We start from the raw sequence: 15,812 nt of genomic DNA, 5'->3' as shown, positions 1-15,812 counted from the left end.
GGAGATGGTGGTGGAGGAAGTCACAAAGCGTTCTGCAGAAACCAGACTACTCTGAGTCAGTTCTGCCCCCTATGAAGCCAAAGAGACAGGCACTGCCCCTTGGGAAGGAGCTTTAATCCAAACGGCCTGGGGCTGGGCCAGTGAGTGAGTGGGCTGTCTCGAGCCCCGGACTTTTCCTAGGAATGGCTGTACGATGTGCCGTGTGGGGCTCTGGTCTTTGCTCCCAAACACCCCTTTCATGCGCCTCTGAGGCCTTGCCAGGAACCCCGCAGCCCAAAGACCCTCCGTTCCGCAGCATCGTTGCATGAACCTCGCGCTGCTCCCAGGGCTGATGGTGCCACCTGGTGGCACAAAGGGTCCTGCTCACCCTGGGAACTTCGCTCTCGAGCGGGAGAGGAGCGGCTTCGGTGGCCCAGCCCAGCGTGGTGACGTCACGACAGAGTGCCGTTTCTCCCCGCCTCTTCCCCCTCCCGGGAGCTGCCAGTACTTGACGTGGCGTCACCGCCCTCTACCCTCGCTTTGCGTGCGTGTTTGCGTACGGCGGAGGTGGCGGCGCGGGCAGGTCGGAGCTCGGAGCTGGTGCTTCTGGTTCTCTTGTGGCCGCCGTCGCTGTCCGGCTGTCCGCTGTCCGAACAGACAAGGCGTGGGCCACAGCACCTCAGAAGCCGACGCAGCTCGACGCAGGGCCCGGCAGGAGGGTGGGCGATCGCGTGTCGGAGGGCGCCGCGCGGGCAGGCGGGCGGGCGCCAGAGGGGGAAAGAGGCGGGGGCGGCGGGTCAGCCGCTGGCCGGGCCGGCCGGGGGATGTCGATGCCTGACGCGATGCCGCTGCCCGGGGTCGGGGAGGAGCTGAAGCAGGCCAAGGAGATCGAGGACGCCGAGAAGTACTCCTTCATGGCCACCGTCACCAAGGCGCCCAAGAAGGTGCGGGGGCTCTGGGTGGCGGCGGGGGCTCGGGCTCCGGCCTCGCGGAAGGGACACGAGCAAGCCCGGGCTCTGGCTAGTTTGGGACTTCTGGGGGTGACTGGGGACGGCGGAGGTGATGTAGGGGGTGGCGGCTGTGCGGCCCCTGGCCTATCCCGGGCTGAAAGGCCGCCTCTGACCTCGCTTTCCTTTGTCCCTCGGCCCAAGTCCTCCGGGATCGTTTTGAAACCCGACAGGGCCAGGCCTTAAATTTGAGACAGACTTTTCCTGGATGAAGGGCCTCGAAGACGAGAGTGGGAGGGGGTGAACCAACTCAGCTGACCCTTGTGACCAGTCCGGGGGCATGGGGTGTACAGAAAATCTCTCTTCAGGTGAGTGGGTAAATCTGGCAGAACTTCCGTCAAATCTTTGGGAGCAGTGGCCGGTTTATCCAACAACTGCGTGATAGCTGGGAGGCAAGAGTAAAGAATGCGTGAAGCTAGCTCTGATATACAGGTGAAAGCAATGAGGGTAACATGAAATTGAAAATCTATGATTTTCACTTTCTACAGCCTTCCAATTACTTCGAAATATGTAAGAAATTGACATTTGGAGGTTGGTGACAGCAGACACTGTCATGGATACAGGTGGATCCTAGAGTCATGTGAATAGATCACTTAGGCATCCCTGGAGAAAGGAGCTTGGGTGGGTTGGAGTAGTGGGTGGTAAGGAAAGATTGCTCAGTCTTGACTGTACTTTTGAGGCAGAACAAGTTTGATCTATTGTGCTGTAGGTTGAGCTCAAAGGACACCCTTCGAATTCTCTCATAAATGGCAACCTTTGGAGATTTTAGTCTGACTAGCTCTCTGAGTGGTGGAATTGGGATCCTTATTGCTTTCTGATCATTTACTGCCAATCACATCTTGATTTTCCATACACCTGGCACCCAGTTAGCAGTAGACCAGAGAACCTTTACAAAGAGGTGACCTTCCTGAAGCCAGTGAGAACCCAGATAAATGTCTCCCTTCTTTATAAAGACAGAGTCTTACAAAGCTGTCTCTGCCTGCATCCAATGTTTAATGGGATGCAGAGCTGAACAAAGCAAGGGCTGCAGAAATAGTTAAGTCCTTGAGGCTTCAACTAGTTAAGCTGTCTTAAGTGGGAGAGATGGCTTTTTTTTTAAGTGAATTAACCTGCCACTCCAGTAATCAAATGCAAGATTAAAAAAGACAAGTCGCCATTGTGTGCTTTCGCTCTGTTTTCTCAGAAAATTAAGAATTTAATTCCTTTAAAAGATTGTGGAAGATTCCTTGGCTCTGAGGCATCTGATTAACTTTAGTGCTGTCAGTTCAGTTGACTGCTTTGTTGGGACAATGACCCTTTGCAATCTGCACTATTCTTTGGAGAAACAGTCACAGTTCTTATAAGCAGAATGATTGAGGGTGGGACCTTAGATGAGTTAGAGGAAAGAATGGGAAAGCCCTAGTACCTGAATTTCCCAGACTCTGGCATCTTTGCTGCTACTTGCCTTTATGTTAGTAAATCTGTATTCTTGAAAGTACCAGTGTTGATAAGACAAAGTCTATATTGTAGATTGTAAAAACTCATTAAGGCAGCGATTCTTGTTCACCTTTGTATCCAGTGTGCCTAGCTTTGTACCCAGCATATAGTAGGTACTCAAATATTAATTGCCCACCTGGCTAACTAGTAACTGAGATGTCCATATGGCTACCTACCAGGAATAACTATCCCTTTTCCTCTCTTCTCCCCAGGAGGAATATTACTAATGTGTATTATTGTCAGGCCAAGTGCTGATGATTTTAGACTGATATTGCATTAGCTAAAAGCAGCAGGCTCTGCCAGGAATGTGAGAAGACCCTGTTTTAAGTTTCCATTTGCCAGTAAATGTGCCCCACCGTGTTTCCTATTAATCTTTCTCTTCTAAGTTTTATTGTTTAGCATTTACGTAGTACTTTGTAATAAAGTGTTTTATGATGACTAATTACCCTTTCCCTAGTGATGATAAAAGACATTTATTTAGTTAATGGATCAGTTGAGGACTAGTCAAGGTCACTTAGCAAGTCCTAGGCAATCTGTTTTTCAGAACTGCTGAATTGAACATTATGACTTAAGTCACTTTTGTACCTGTGCCATGTGTTGATAACGTGAAAGCATGGGAAAAGTAAGAGGGAAAAAAGTAACTTGGCATGGTACTTAATGGTGTGAGAAAAAGACCTCTTCAAATGGTGCAGTCCTTCACCTGTGAGACTTCTACCCTAGCTCTAGACCAGTAATCCTTGGATTATTCTGAAGCCCTGAGGCCCCTCAAGAATTGAGGATGTTCTTGATGCCAGAGGATATAGGTTACTTCAGGGTGACCTTGATGGTCCTCAATTAGATCAGATCCCAGTGTCACTTTCTGGTCAGCTTTTATTCATTTTGTTTCCTTTGTTTGAGATAGAGTGGATGTCCACCAATTAAAAGCATAAATATCTAGATTCTTAACTATAATCATGACTTACTCAGTTTTGTGTGCCCAGGCCTATCACACTGCTATGAACAAAATAGGACTTGTTGGTTTGATTGAAGATTTGAGATGTCTGGGTGTTGAGAAGTCAACTAAAGTGATATGACCTTGAGCAAATTAATTAGCTTTTGTACCTGCATCTCCTCATCTGCCAAATAAATGCCTATTTTTTTTGGAACAGGTGGAGATAGGGGCATGTTGGGGAGTTAAGATAGCAAGTGTAATTTTTTAAAAGTCTATTCGTATATTTATATTCTTTCTTCGATGGGCATTTGAAGTGGCTTATAACACAGAACATATATGTGATATAAAAGGAAGTAAAAACTATAGAAAGAATGAAAAAAATATTGTTAACCTCGAGGGCTAAGATAGTTGATGAGGTTGATCACATGCAACTTTAAACTTTTAGCAGCCAGAGGATAAAAAGAATCATAGTTACAGTCTCCTTAGCAGGCATGGGAAATAATACATGTCAATTCCTCAAGAGGACAACTTTTCCCGACACAGAGTTCTAAAATAATTTTTCACAGGACTGTCTTAATAGCTGTAGTGTAATTCACATTGTAAGGCTTGTTCACGACTGTCACTGGTGATTTCAGATGGTATGGCTAGGAAAATTTGAGGTAAGAAAAGGAATCCTTGAGTTTTAAGAGTTAAGTGTACCACAACTGAAGAAGATCCTTGTTTAATGTTGGCAGTTATCAGTCAAACCAAGTAAGTAATCTAGTTCCCCATAACCACTGGTTATTTATCACTCTTTTTCTGCTACTTTGTGTAACAGAAGTGGTAACTGTCCTTGGACCTTTGGAAATTGACACTGTGTCAAGTTGATTCTTTTTTCGTAGTGTAAACCCAAATCTCTTACAATAAGCTTGTTTCTCTGGAATGCCTATCAGAACATTTGCTGTTCTCTGAACTTCTGAACATTAAGGGCACTCTCCAGAGTGATCCATTAAACATTTTGACCTAGGATCTGTGCAGTCAGACCCACCAGCAAAATGTGGGGAAGGAGAAGAGCATAGAAAAAACTACTTTTGTTTATAGGATATTCTTTATTTGAATGAAGCTGTGTGCCACTAATTCATCAAAAGGGTCAGCTGAGACTTAGGAAGCACACCAAGTAGAGCCCCAATGGGTACAGCTTGGGTGTTAACCTGATAGGTAAAATCCAGGTTTCTCCTTTTGTCATCAGAGTTATCTTATGGTTAATTTTTGGTGCAGTTGTATAGAATTTACACCAGGACTTGTCAGAATCACTGAAAGGAGATTTCATAGGTTGGCATTTCCTATCTTCACATCATTAGTATCTCTTGATTCTCCTTAGAGTGGCTGCTGTTTTAGTAGCAGTCTTTAACGCAGGAGTTGGGGTGTAAGAAGATCCTCTTTTTAAGATTTCTCCACAGGTATTGATTATATCTCTTTTTCTTGTTTGGTTTAGTTAGTTACACTCTAGTTTCCAAATTACTTGGTTCCAAGTTCCTTTAGACATTTAGCTTGTAACAGAAAGAAATCTGTTAGAAGATTTCTAGATCAGTAGTTGTCTAGATCTTTTGCTGCCAAGGTTACAAATGTATACCTTTTCTTTATCAGGAGTGTGTCATTTGGATCCAGAGCGTTTTACCCAATGTAATATTCTTTTTAAAATTTTTTTTTTTTTTTTTTTTTTTTTTTGTAGAGATGGGGAAATCCCTGTGTTGCCCAGGCTTGTCTTGAACTCCTGGGCTCAAGCAATCTTCCCACCTCGGCCTCCCGAAGTGCTGGGATTACAGGCAAGAGCCACCACGCCCACCCCAATATAGTATTCTTGGAAAGTTGTCTATAAAGGATATTTTGATACATGGAATCATGCAGGTCTTTAGTTGCCTGTGACTCCTAGCAAGTGTACTCTGCCACTCCAAGTAGTTAATGATCTGTAAATAAGCACTTTAATGCCCTCTTGGGGTTGTTTTAAAGGAACTGGCAAATAAAGGAGAATCATTTATACCTACCTGTTTCTCAAGTTTGGAAATGTGAGTATTGTATTTTTATAAAGAGTGTCAACCCTGATTATACTGGACATATTTTATTATAATTCAGAACCAAATAGTAATTCAGAACGCATGCTAATGAGGTGTGTCAGAAGCATTCCTGTCATGTGTGAAGGACAACCTACGTGCACAGACCAGAGTTTTTTCTAGCCTGAAATCTGAGAATCCCCAGTTGAAGACAAATTCTTACCACAAATTTTCCTTTTGATTATTGTCAATACTATCAGTGCCTATTTTGTAGTAAGCAGTTAATAAAAATTCATGCAGAATTTCAGTTGCCTTTCCTTTTCTGATTCCATATTTTCCTTTGACTCACTCAAGTAGTTCTTTTGTTCCACTGTTGCTTGGCTGTTACATAAGACGCCTTTAACTTCCCGTTTCTGTTCCTAAAACTGTGACTAGTAGTACAACATAAGGTAAGCACTGATTTTTGGAGTCAGTTTTACCTTTAGTCTCTATCTAATAGTTGTGGGATATTCAACAAGTGACGTCCTTTTCTCATCTATAAAATGGGGAACAATGATAGTGCTACCTATATAGATGGTTGAGAGGATTAGCATTTAGTAAATAGTAATTAGTGGGTCTTTTTTGTATCTAGAGTGACCATATATCCTGGTTTGCCTGGTGCAATTCTGGTTTATACCTGTTATCCTAGCATGTAGTCCAATGAGTGCCTCCGTAGCTCTGAAAGTTACCCTGGTTTATGTGGCCACCCTATTTATAACTCTCTGGATGATGCAACACGATAGTGCAAATGAGAGCCTAATTTTGAAATGTTAAAGAGCCAAAACAAGTTTCTATTGGAATGTCTTTTCAATAAGAAAATTTTTTTTCTGACAAAAATGTTATTTTATATAGAGCTTACAGCTACTGAACCCCAAAACATTTTGTTAACTACAGGGGCGGGGTGCGTAGACAGAGATCTTAGAGCTTTTGATGGAGTTGAGATGTTCTCTATCTTACCATTCCCCATTCATCCCCCGTAATACATAATGCACTCATAGAATGTGGGTATTTGTCAGACACTGGGCCAGTCTCAGTCCAGGAGTTTATTTCCTTAAACTGCAGGTGTTTGGGGGTTTCCCAAACTAGAATCCTTGAATTACATGAAATAATTCCAAAGACTTCTGAACTGTGACTTTATCATTTTAGATATGTACTCCAGCACCCCCGCCCCCATCCCTGCAGGTACTGTTTTCTCATTGCTCTTAACAGCCTGCTTCTAATTATGTATAACTGATTTTCTCCTGTAGAAATGTGTGGCCTTTGCTGCATGCCACTCATAGAACTAGAGTGGAGCATCCATGCCTTTGTTGAGAGACTCAGACTGCTTTCAATTTTGTTTCTATCTCTGTTTAATTTTTCTAAAGGATTTAGCCTGGTGCCTTAACCTCAGAATGTAGATAATGATTGATACTGCTTATCAGTATACATTGGGGGGCTTAATCATTCACTACCCAAATGGGACACAAAGTAAAAAGTTTAATGAACTACTGGTAAAAGGTAGTATTTGGAAATCTGGGGTAGAGATTGGAAAAGTACTTTTGAGAACCACAGGTACAAGACTCTCCAAGCATGCTCCTGCTTCTTACCATAAAAGCCCCAACGCCTCTGCTAATGTGCCTGTGTACTTAACCTGTGGGACTTAATGGGCTTAACATGTTCTTCTCTACCAGTCCAAGCCAGTTCACTTGTTTTAAGTGGACAGCCTGTACTCAGTTGTGTGATGGAAATGGGGCATATTAAACAGGAGGGGTCTGGGACTGCTCTCTGTTTCATGCTGTTCATCTTGGACCTGCCTCAGGCTTACTTCTTCACAATTTGAGGAACTGTTCAGCAAGAGCATACCCTATTGTTGACATGTTTTTCTTTTCTCTCCGGAACCTGCGAGTGTACGATGGCATTAGTGGAATCCCTCTGAGCCTGTGTGCCAAGGAAAATGCTAATGTGCTGATCCACAATGATGTGTGGCTCAGTGTGAACTAGATGGTAAATTTGTGAGTGACAGAGTAAAGGGGCAAGAGGCTGGAGGAGATGAGTGTAACCATCTTTCATTCACTTAGACTTCCTGAATGAAGCCGTTCATACTGAGTTTTGAGCAATGAAAGGATTTTGGAAGTTCTGTTTTTAATAAATGACTCCAACTCTTCTAGTAGTTACTAATTGTATTAAGGTGAACCTTTGGGACATAGGTTTCCATGTGCATAATGGGAAGTACTTTGTCCCTTTTCCCCCAGAACTGGCTTGACCTCACGTCAAGACCTCACATCAAAGCTTTTGGGCCATGACCTGTTTCCTTTGTGGTTCCAGAAATCTGAGGGGGAAAAAAGAGAGAGAGAGAGACCTATCATAAAAGTTACTAGGACAGGCCGGGCACAGTGGCTCACGCCTGTAATCCCAGCACTTTGGGAGGCCGAGGCAGGTGGATCACGAGGTCAGGAGATCGAGACCATCATGGCCAACATGGTGAAACCCCGTCTCTACTAAAAACACACAAAAAATTAGCTGGGTGTGGCAGCACACACCTGTAGTCCCAGCTACCCGGGAGGCTGAGGCAGGAGAATCGCTTGAACCCAGGAGGTAGGGGTTGCAGTGAGCCAAGATCGCACCACTGTACTCCAGCCTGGCGACAGAGCGAGACTCCGTCTCAAAAAAAAAAAAAAAAAGTTAATAGGACAGAGATTCTGATCTGTCCTCTTAGACCAGACCCACTCCTTCTCCTTCCTCGAAGACTTTAAGGAAAAGACTTCAGGTTCTCATGACTGTTAGCTTTATTTTGGGGATGTAGAAAATAGAGATTCACTTTGAATTTTCAAAATGCACATCCCCATCTTTGTTTCTAATTTTGGAAAAAAGGTCAGTAAGTAGACAGATTTGTTTAGAAGATAGAGAATTGGAATATGCTTCTCTTTTGCCTATTTGAGGGAATGCTCTTGAGAATCACTGGATTAGAGACTGTAGAACAATGGTTCTTACTCTTTGAGTCAGAGGTCCTTTTAAGAGTTTAATGAAAATCCTGGTTCTTTCCTCAGGAAAATTCAGGAGCACAAAAATTTGCGTATTCTGTTAGAGGATTTATGGGACTTCTGCAACTCATGGATCCTGGGTTTTAAAGCCCTGATGTAGAAGGCCAGGCCTCCAAGCCACAGCATCTCTTTTCATTACAAGTCCACAAACTGCTAAGAGATAAGTTTCCAGCCTACAGTTTGTCCTTATGGCTTGGAACAAAGCTGAGGTTGTTGGCATTGTCAGCTGCCTCTTTGGGATGCTCCTCAGCTTCCCAAAAGACTCATTATAAGTGCCTTGAGAGTTCAGCTCAGGAACTTAACACGCATTCAAACCGGCATTTCGGCCACTTTGGGGATTTTTTGGTATTATCTCAACTCTACCGCTCTTCATATGAAATGCGGATGCCCCTGAAGCTTCAGAGCTGATTCCATAGGAGTGTTTGAAATAGTAGCTCACATAGTAGATTATCAAAACTAAACAAAATAATGTGCTTCTGTATGTCTCTCAAAAATAGGTTTGATTTCAATGTAGTACTTCTCAAACTATTATATTTTAAGGACTGACCTGATATTTGAATTTTACTCATCATTTGACTTTTCTAGATGGAACATGTTGAGGGCAAAGACTGTATCTCACGCATATGTATATAGTACCTGGCACATAATACTGTCAGTAAATGTTTATTGAATAAAATAATGTGAGATAATCATTCCTAGGAGAAAGTAAGTTGGACTTATGTGGTGGCTTTGACTCACTTTCCCTTTCAGTTGGCTGGGGTGATTTTTCTAACTTAGAGCCCTCTCATATAGGTATAAGGAAGTACCGAGAACTGCAGGTGAGAAATTGATGAGAATTTCCAACTTCATAGATCCCTTTATAATGCCAGAAATAGGAGGTCAGGCAGAAGACATCTGAATATATGCCTCCAGCTTCTTAGCCCAGTGGCAGTGGGCATAGGGATATCCTTAGACAGTAATGGGGAAGGTAACTTGAATTTCTCACCATTGAAACAACTTTTAAACTTTCAGCATTAGGGACACTGCCCAAAGTTGAAACTGGTATCCTGGTTTATACATGCTCTTGATTTAAAGAACAGGGAGGCTTTCACATAGGGTGTTTGAGCTTTGGGGATTAGTGATGAGTTGAATAGTTTGATTTTGGAAAGTACATTGGAACTCTGAAAGTAATAAACAACAGCTCTGCCCAGCAGTGATGAGCAAACTTCTGGTTGTTACTCTGCAACCCTGGCTGCCCCTTCTGAGCCAAAGGCTGAGTTTGATGCTCAAAAGCTATACATGCCCTTCTCTCTTTGAAACACACCTTCTTTAGAATTACAGTCTTCTGGGAACTGGGCCAATGCTTATCCTAGCCAGAAGCTCAGGCTCTAGTTGGCACTACATTTTGTGTGTTCTGTTTCACTTCAAGTGTATAACTTAGGCAAGATTCGGGGGAAAGGGAGACCTTCAGAATCTTGCTATTTTGTGTTGTTTGTTTGAGATGGATTTTCGCTCCTGTCGCCCAGGCTGGAGTGTGATGGCACGATCTTGGCTCACTGCAATCTCCACCTCCCGGGTTCAAGTGATTCTCCTGCCTCAGCCTCCCAAGTAGCTGGGATTACAGGCATGTGCCACCACACCTGGCTAATTTTTTTTTTTTTTTTTTTTTTAGTAGAGATGGGACTTCATCATGTTGGTTAGGGTGGTCTCGAACTCCTGACCTCAGGTGATACAACTGCCTTGGCCTCCCAAAGTGTTGGGATTACAGGCGTGAGCCACTGTGCCCGGCGAATTTTGCTATTTTGGAAGTTGAAATAGGTGCTTCCTAGAGATAGCAGATGTATCCAGTTGCTTTGGTAACTAATTCAGTTTCCTATGGGTGGCCAAGTGGTATCCCACTTATTATGCAATACTTGAGGGTTCAGTGCCCAGCTTCTGAGCACCAGCTTTCTTAGCAAGCAAGACATGAAGATTCCCAGTGTTCATTTATGAGAAGTAGCCCAGCTGGCTTGTCATGCTGGACTGGATGAATTGTGAATGTTAATTATATTGATAATACAGTGGCCTTGGTAACAGACTTGTAGCTGCTGTAGAATCTGTTTACTTCAGGTTTGTAACAGAAAAGAGACCAAGCTGGTTGGGAACATGGTGTTCTCAGTGTAATAAGATGCATTGTAAGTCCAAGGAAAATGCATCTTGGTGGGGCTGACCTTATTGCACCCCTTCCCCAAGATTTTCCGGAGAGAAACATTATTCTGGGGTTAGTTTCTGTTCTTGTTTGCCAATCAATAATGAATTGAGGTTGGCAAAGGCCGGGTTTTTAGTGGAAGTGGGGTAAAGCATGTTTACAAATCATAAAGTTTAGAAGGAGAACACCTGTGTTAAGCACCTTATTTCTCTACCTAGTTTATAATTAGGAGGGGATGGTTGATGAGATTAGTTTCGGCCCTTGCATTCAGGAGGTGGAGCCCCTCCTATTTGGGGAGCAGGGGTTTCATAATTCTGTACATTCTTTTCTTACTCCGCAGTGAGGGGATTAGCTGAGCACTGGGCATGTCTGGAATGAGAGCACTTTGCCAATTTTTACTGAATTTGGACCAAACTAATAAAAATACAGCCTCGGTCTTCCTCAGACAGTCTCTCTATCATGTTCTCCTAACCCCTATGGATCCATCTGATGGATTGTCTGTTCCTAACAGATGGAGTTGGTATTAAAGGTAGATTCTCTACTTCCTTTGACTTATTTGTTTTATTTCTGAACAAGGCATATCTAATGCATTTGTTCCTGTATTGGAAGTTGCTTTGTCAAGAGCCTGGTAAACTCAGTGTACTTGTGTTTCCTTTTCAGATCCTGCTTAGATTATTTCTTAGATCAGCACTTCTCATTCTGTGGAAGGAGAAGAAGGTATCAGTCACACAGAGAGCTTTTTCACAACAACTCATTACCTGGCTCTAAACTAGAGCTGTGTAATCAGAATGGGGGAGGAGCTGAGAGTAAGAGAGCAGATGGAGAATGGGTTGGCATTTTGAAACAGCTTCACCAGATAAACTTGAAAGCTCCCAGATTTAGAACCATTCTTTTAGATTATCTAGCAAGAGTGGCCAACATTGTTAGGAAATCTAATATTGAGATGGTAATGGGCCAGGCACGGTGGCTCACGCCTGTAATCTCAACACCTTGGGAGGCCAAGGCAGGCAGATCACCTCAGGTCAGGAGTTCGAGACCAGCCTGGCCAACATGGCAAAACCCCATCTCTACTAAAAATACAAAAATTAGCCAGGTGTGGTAGCAGGTGCCTGTAGTCCCAGCTACACGGGAGGCTGAGGCAGGAAAATCGCTTGAACCTATGGGGTGGAGGAGGTTGCAGTGAGCTGAGATGGCATGATTACACTCCAGCCTGGGCAACAGAGCAAGACTATGTCTCAAAAAAGAAAAAAAGATGGTAATGCAGCTACTACCTCTCCTGGATGATTTTGATCACGAGGAGAAATCTTGGTCCTCCCTCATGTGAAAGGTCCTGAAAATAGTCTACTGTTGCTCTTTTTCTCCACGTATTCAGAGTAAACCATGACCAGAAATCATGTAGCCCTGTCTGCTCAGGGTGCAGTGTCCCGGGACCTGTGCTAAGCACTTAGGGTACATCAGTGAACAAAACAAAGATTCATACTCTGTAGAGCTGACATTCTTGTGAGGTTATTATTTGGATCATTTAAGTCCAGTAAAGTGGTTCTTAACCATTTGGGGTTTGGAACCCTCTGAGAGATGTGTACATATTCCAGCAAAATGCACACAGTCATGTGTCACTTAACAAGGGGGATACATTCTGTAAACTGTGTCCTTAGGCGATTTTGTTGTTGTGCAAACATCATAGAGACTTTAAATGACTGGCAATGCAGTAGGTTTGTTACACCAGCATCACCACAAACATGTGAGTAATGCGCTGCACTATGGTGTCACCAGGCAATGGGAATTTTTCAGCTCTATCATATTGTTATGGAACCACCACTGTATATGTGGTCCAACCTTCATTACACAGCAAAGGACCTTATAAGGGGGAATTGGCAGCCTGAAACCCATCCATGGACCCAGGGCTAAGAACCTAGAAGACTTGTCTAGATTTGAGGATGTGGTGATTGGGATAAAGCCAGGCCCTGAATTGAGTGTTTGGAACCATTATCTCCTCGCCAGACCGGGTTGTAGTTTCTTGATCTGTACAGCCAAAGCAGTATGTAAACAACTCAAGGATATCACTAGAAAAAGAGGGAATGGCTAAGTCTTCTCTAAGCTAAAGAGTCTGTGTTTTATGTGAAATGCTAAGAATGATTCTGACTCTGTTCTCACTCTTACCCCTAGTTTCTAGTTGGCTGGGCTTCTGGCGCTCAATAGATTAAAAGTCAGGTCAGAATAAGAATTTCCCTAATGTGCTAATTTATGTTATGAATTCCTAGACTGAGAGTGATAGTTAAGTTATAAAGATCATGAGGACATTTTAGTGAAATTCTGGCTTCAAAAACACAGAAAGTGACAGTAGTTGAGGGGCTGATGAAATAGCCCGAGTAAAGGTTAGAGAAAGATGACAGGAAGAAAAGGAGGGCAGAACTCAGACAGTCGACTAAGCTGGTGAGCCAGTAGCCAGGAGAACAGCTTTCTCCTTAAGCCAAAGTGAGCAGATCTGAGACTCATGCAGAAAAATACTCCTTTTTGGTCTTGAAGGGGTCTGTCACTGTTGCTTTGGGATAAAAAGTGGGAGGGCAGATAAGGGTTTGCCTTAACATTTATACCAATGTTAATATATCTCTGTTGTTGGAAAAGTTGGTGTTAAACTTGAAAGAATGGCCAAACCCTGCCTGAGGGTTAGTGCAGTGTGTAACATGTACTGCAGAAACATGAATGAAATGGAACACTGGGAGAGAGAATTATATAGAAAGACACAGCCAGATTAAGAGTTTGGAGCACACAGAGTCCTGTGCCAGTTCCACCTTTACCTCCCTGAAATCGGATCTTTAGTACAACCACATGCCAAGACCTCTTTACTTTAGGTTGATCTTTACAGGGATATCTAAGGGAGACTTTCCATATGCACACTGAAAGATAGCTGAATAACGGCTGTGTTCAGGCTAAACTTGTATAAACTCATCTCATTAGAGAACAGAGCCCACAGTCCTCCCCAGAGGAGTGAGGAGGCTCTAGATGGTTCCAGTTATAACTGCTCTCCAGCATATGGAAAAACTGTTCTGCTATGAAACCTTCCAACCAGCTACTCATATAAAGACATCTCATTGTTTGCTCAGTGATGCATTAAAGCTGAGGCTGCCTAAGCTAGAGAATATAATCACATACCAATTATCTTTATTTTTTATTTTTAAAGAAGCCTTTTAAAGTAACCAAAAGAATTTCACACCTCACTTCCTGGGACTGGGACTGTTTTGCAGTTGTATTCAGCTTGTGAAGTTATATAGTTAAAACTTGCTACTAAGTTTTTGGAAAAATTATTCTTAAAAATTATAATTAAAAATTCTTATTCTTGGGCCAGGTGTGGTGGCTCATGCCTGTAATGCTAGCACTTTGGGAGGCCAAAGCAGGAAGATCCCCTGAGCCCAGGAGTTTGAGGTCAGCCTGGGCAACACAGGGAGACCCTGTCTCTAAAAAATAAAAATAAAATAAATAAAAATTACTATTTTTTTGAGACGGAGTTTCACTCATTCGCCCAGGCTGGAGTGCAGTGGTGTGATCTCACCTCACTGCAACCTCCGTCCCCTGGGTTCAAGCAATCCCCTTGCCTCAGCCTCCTGAGTAGCTGGGATTATAGGTGCCCACCACCACACCTGGCTAATTTTTGTATTTTTAGTACAGATGAGGTTTTGCAATGTTGGCCAGGCTGGTCTCGAACTTCTGACCTTAGGTGATCCACCCATCTTGGCCTCCCAAAGTGCTAGGATTACAGGTGTGGGTCACTGAGCCTGGCCATAGAAATTCTTAAGTGGAAAATTTTCTCCATTCATTGAGTATTTGATATTTTTTTCAGCTTTATTAAGGTATAATTGACAAGTGAAAACTGTATGTATTTGGACCAGGAGCGATGGCTCATGCCTTTGGGAGGCTGAGGTGGGAAGATTGCTCAAGGCGAAGAGTTCAAGACCAGCCAGGGCAACATAGTGAAATCCCCATCTTTTACAAAAAAGAAAAAAACATTAGCTGGGCACGGTGGCACATGACTGTTATCCTAGCCACTCGGGAGGCTGAGGCTGGAGGATTGCTTGAGCCCAGAAGTTGGGGGTTGCAGTGAGCTATGATCCTGCCACTTTACTTTAGTCTGGGTGACAGTGAGACTCTGTCTCTTTAAAAAAAAAAAGTATTCAAGGTGTACAGTGTGATATTTTGATGTATACATTGTGAAATTATTACCACAGTCAAGCTAGTTAATATATCCATTACCTCATAGTTACTTTGTGTGTATGTGTGTGTATTGTATGTGATGAGAATACTTAGGATCTACTCTTAGCAAATTTCTAGTATACAATATGTTATTGTTAACTGTAGTCACTGTGCTGCTCATTAACTCTCCAGAACTTATTTATCTTATAACTCCAAATTGTACCCTTTAACCATCATTTCCTCATTTTTTCCACCTTCCTGACTCCTGGTAAGAACCTTCTGCTTTTTGCTTCCATGAGTTTGGCTTTTTTAGATTGCAGATAAAAGTGAGATTATTTAATTGATTACTTTAAATAAATATCTACCATAACTATGAAACCAAGACTCAGTAATCACATATCATGTTACTTAAATCCAGAATACTTCAATAAAAATAATAGCCTTACAAGAACTTTTGTTCGTCGTAGTAGTCAGAAAGGTGGTACCAGAAAGTAGAAATACATCAATGGTAATTTTTTTTTTTTTTTTTTTACCTGAGGTCTCCAAATTTAATATAACTTTTTTTTTTTTTTTTTTTTTTGGAGACAGGGTCTTGCTCTGTTTCCCTGGAGTACACTGGCACAGTCACAGCTCCCTGCAGCCTCGACCTCCCAGGCTCAAGTGATCCTTCCACCTCAGCCTCTCGAGTAGCTGGGACTACAAGTGTGCAACACCATTCCCCACTAATTTTTTTTTTTTATTTTTTGTAGAGACAAGGGCTCACAGTGTTGCCAGGGCTGGTCTCAAATTTCTGGGCTCAAGGGATCCTCCCTCCTTGGCCTCCCAAAGTGCTTGGTTTATAAATGTGAGCCACTGCACCTGGCCAACTATAACTCTTTTTCTGTTGGTAGAATTCAGCTGTACTAGATCTTTTAGACATAAGATGTAAGGTGACTTGGAAAGAGTGCATTTTGAGTGGCACACCACAGATGAGAA

The 15,812-nt window shown here is 42.9% G+C and overlaps 1 protein-coding gene across 3 annotated transcripts in view; it reads left to right on the top strand.

Annotated features, from left to right (window-relative positions):
- Nucleotides 1-516: 516 nt before the first annotated feature.
- Nucleotides 517-15,812, top strand: part of AHCYL1 (adenosylhomocysteinase like 1) — a 39,020-nt gene continuing 23,724 nt past the window's right edge. The window contains exon 1 of one of the 3 annotated variants that reach the window (XM_032155069.2): nucleotides 517-923. In XM_032155069.2, the coding sequence (XP_032010960.1) occupies nucleotides 804-923 (120 nt within the window). In that variant the 5' untranslated portion in view covers nucleotides 517-803. Of the gene's footprint in view, nucleotides 924-1,047; nucleotides 1,295-15,812 lie in introns of those variants that run through there. The other 2 variants (XM_058439485.1, XM_032155071.2) reach the window with 2 other exon arrangements.

This window comes from Hylobates moloch, unplaced genomic scaffold (genome assembly GCF_009828535.3).
Source record: "Hylobates moloch isolate HMO894 unplaced genomic scaffold, HMol_V3 SCAFFOLD_5, whole genome shotgun sequence".
Classification (NCBI taxonomy): Eukaryota; Metazoa; Chordata; class Mammalia; order Primates; family Hylobatidae; genus Hylobates; species Hylobates moloch.
The sequence above is the reverse complement of the archived record's forward strand: the minus strand, read 5'-3'. Positions and strand labels throughout refer to the sequence as shown.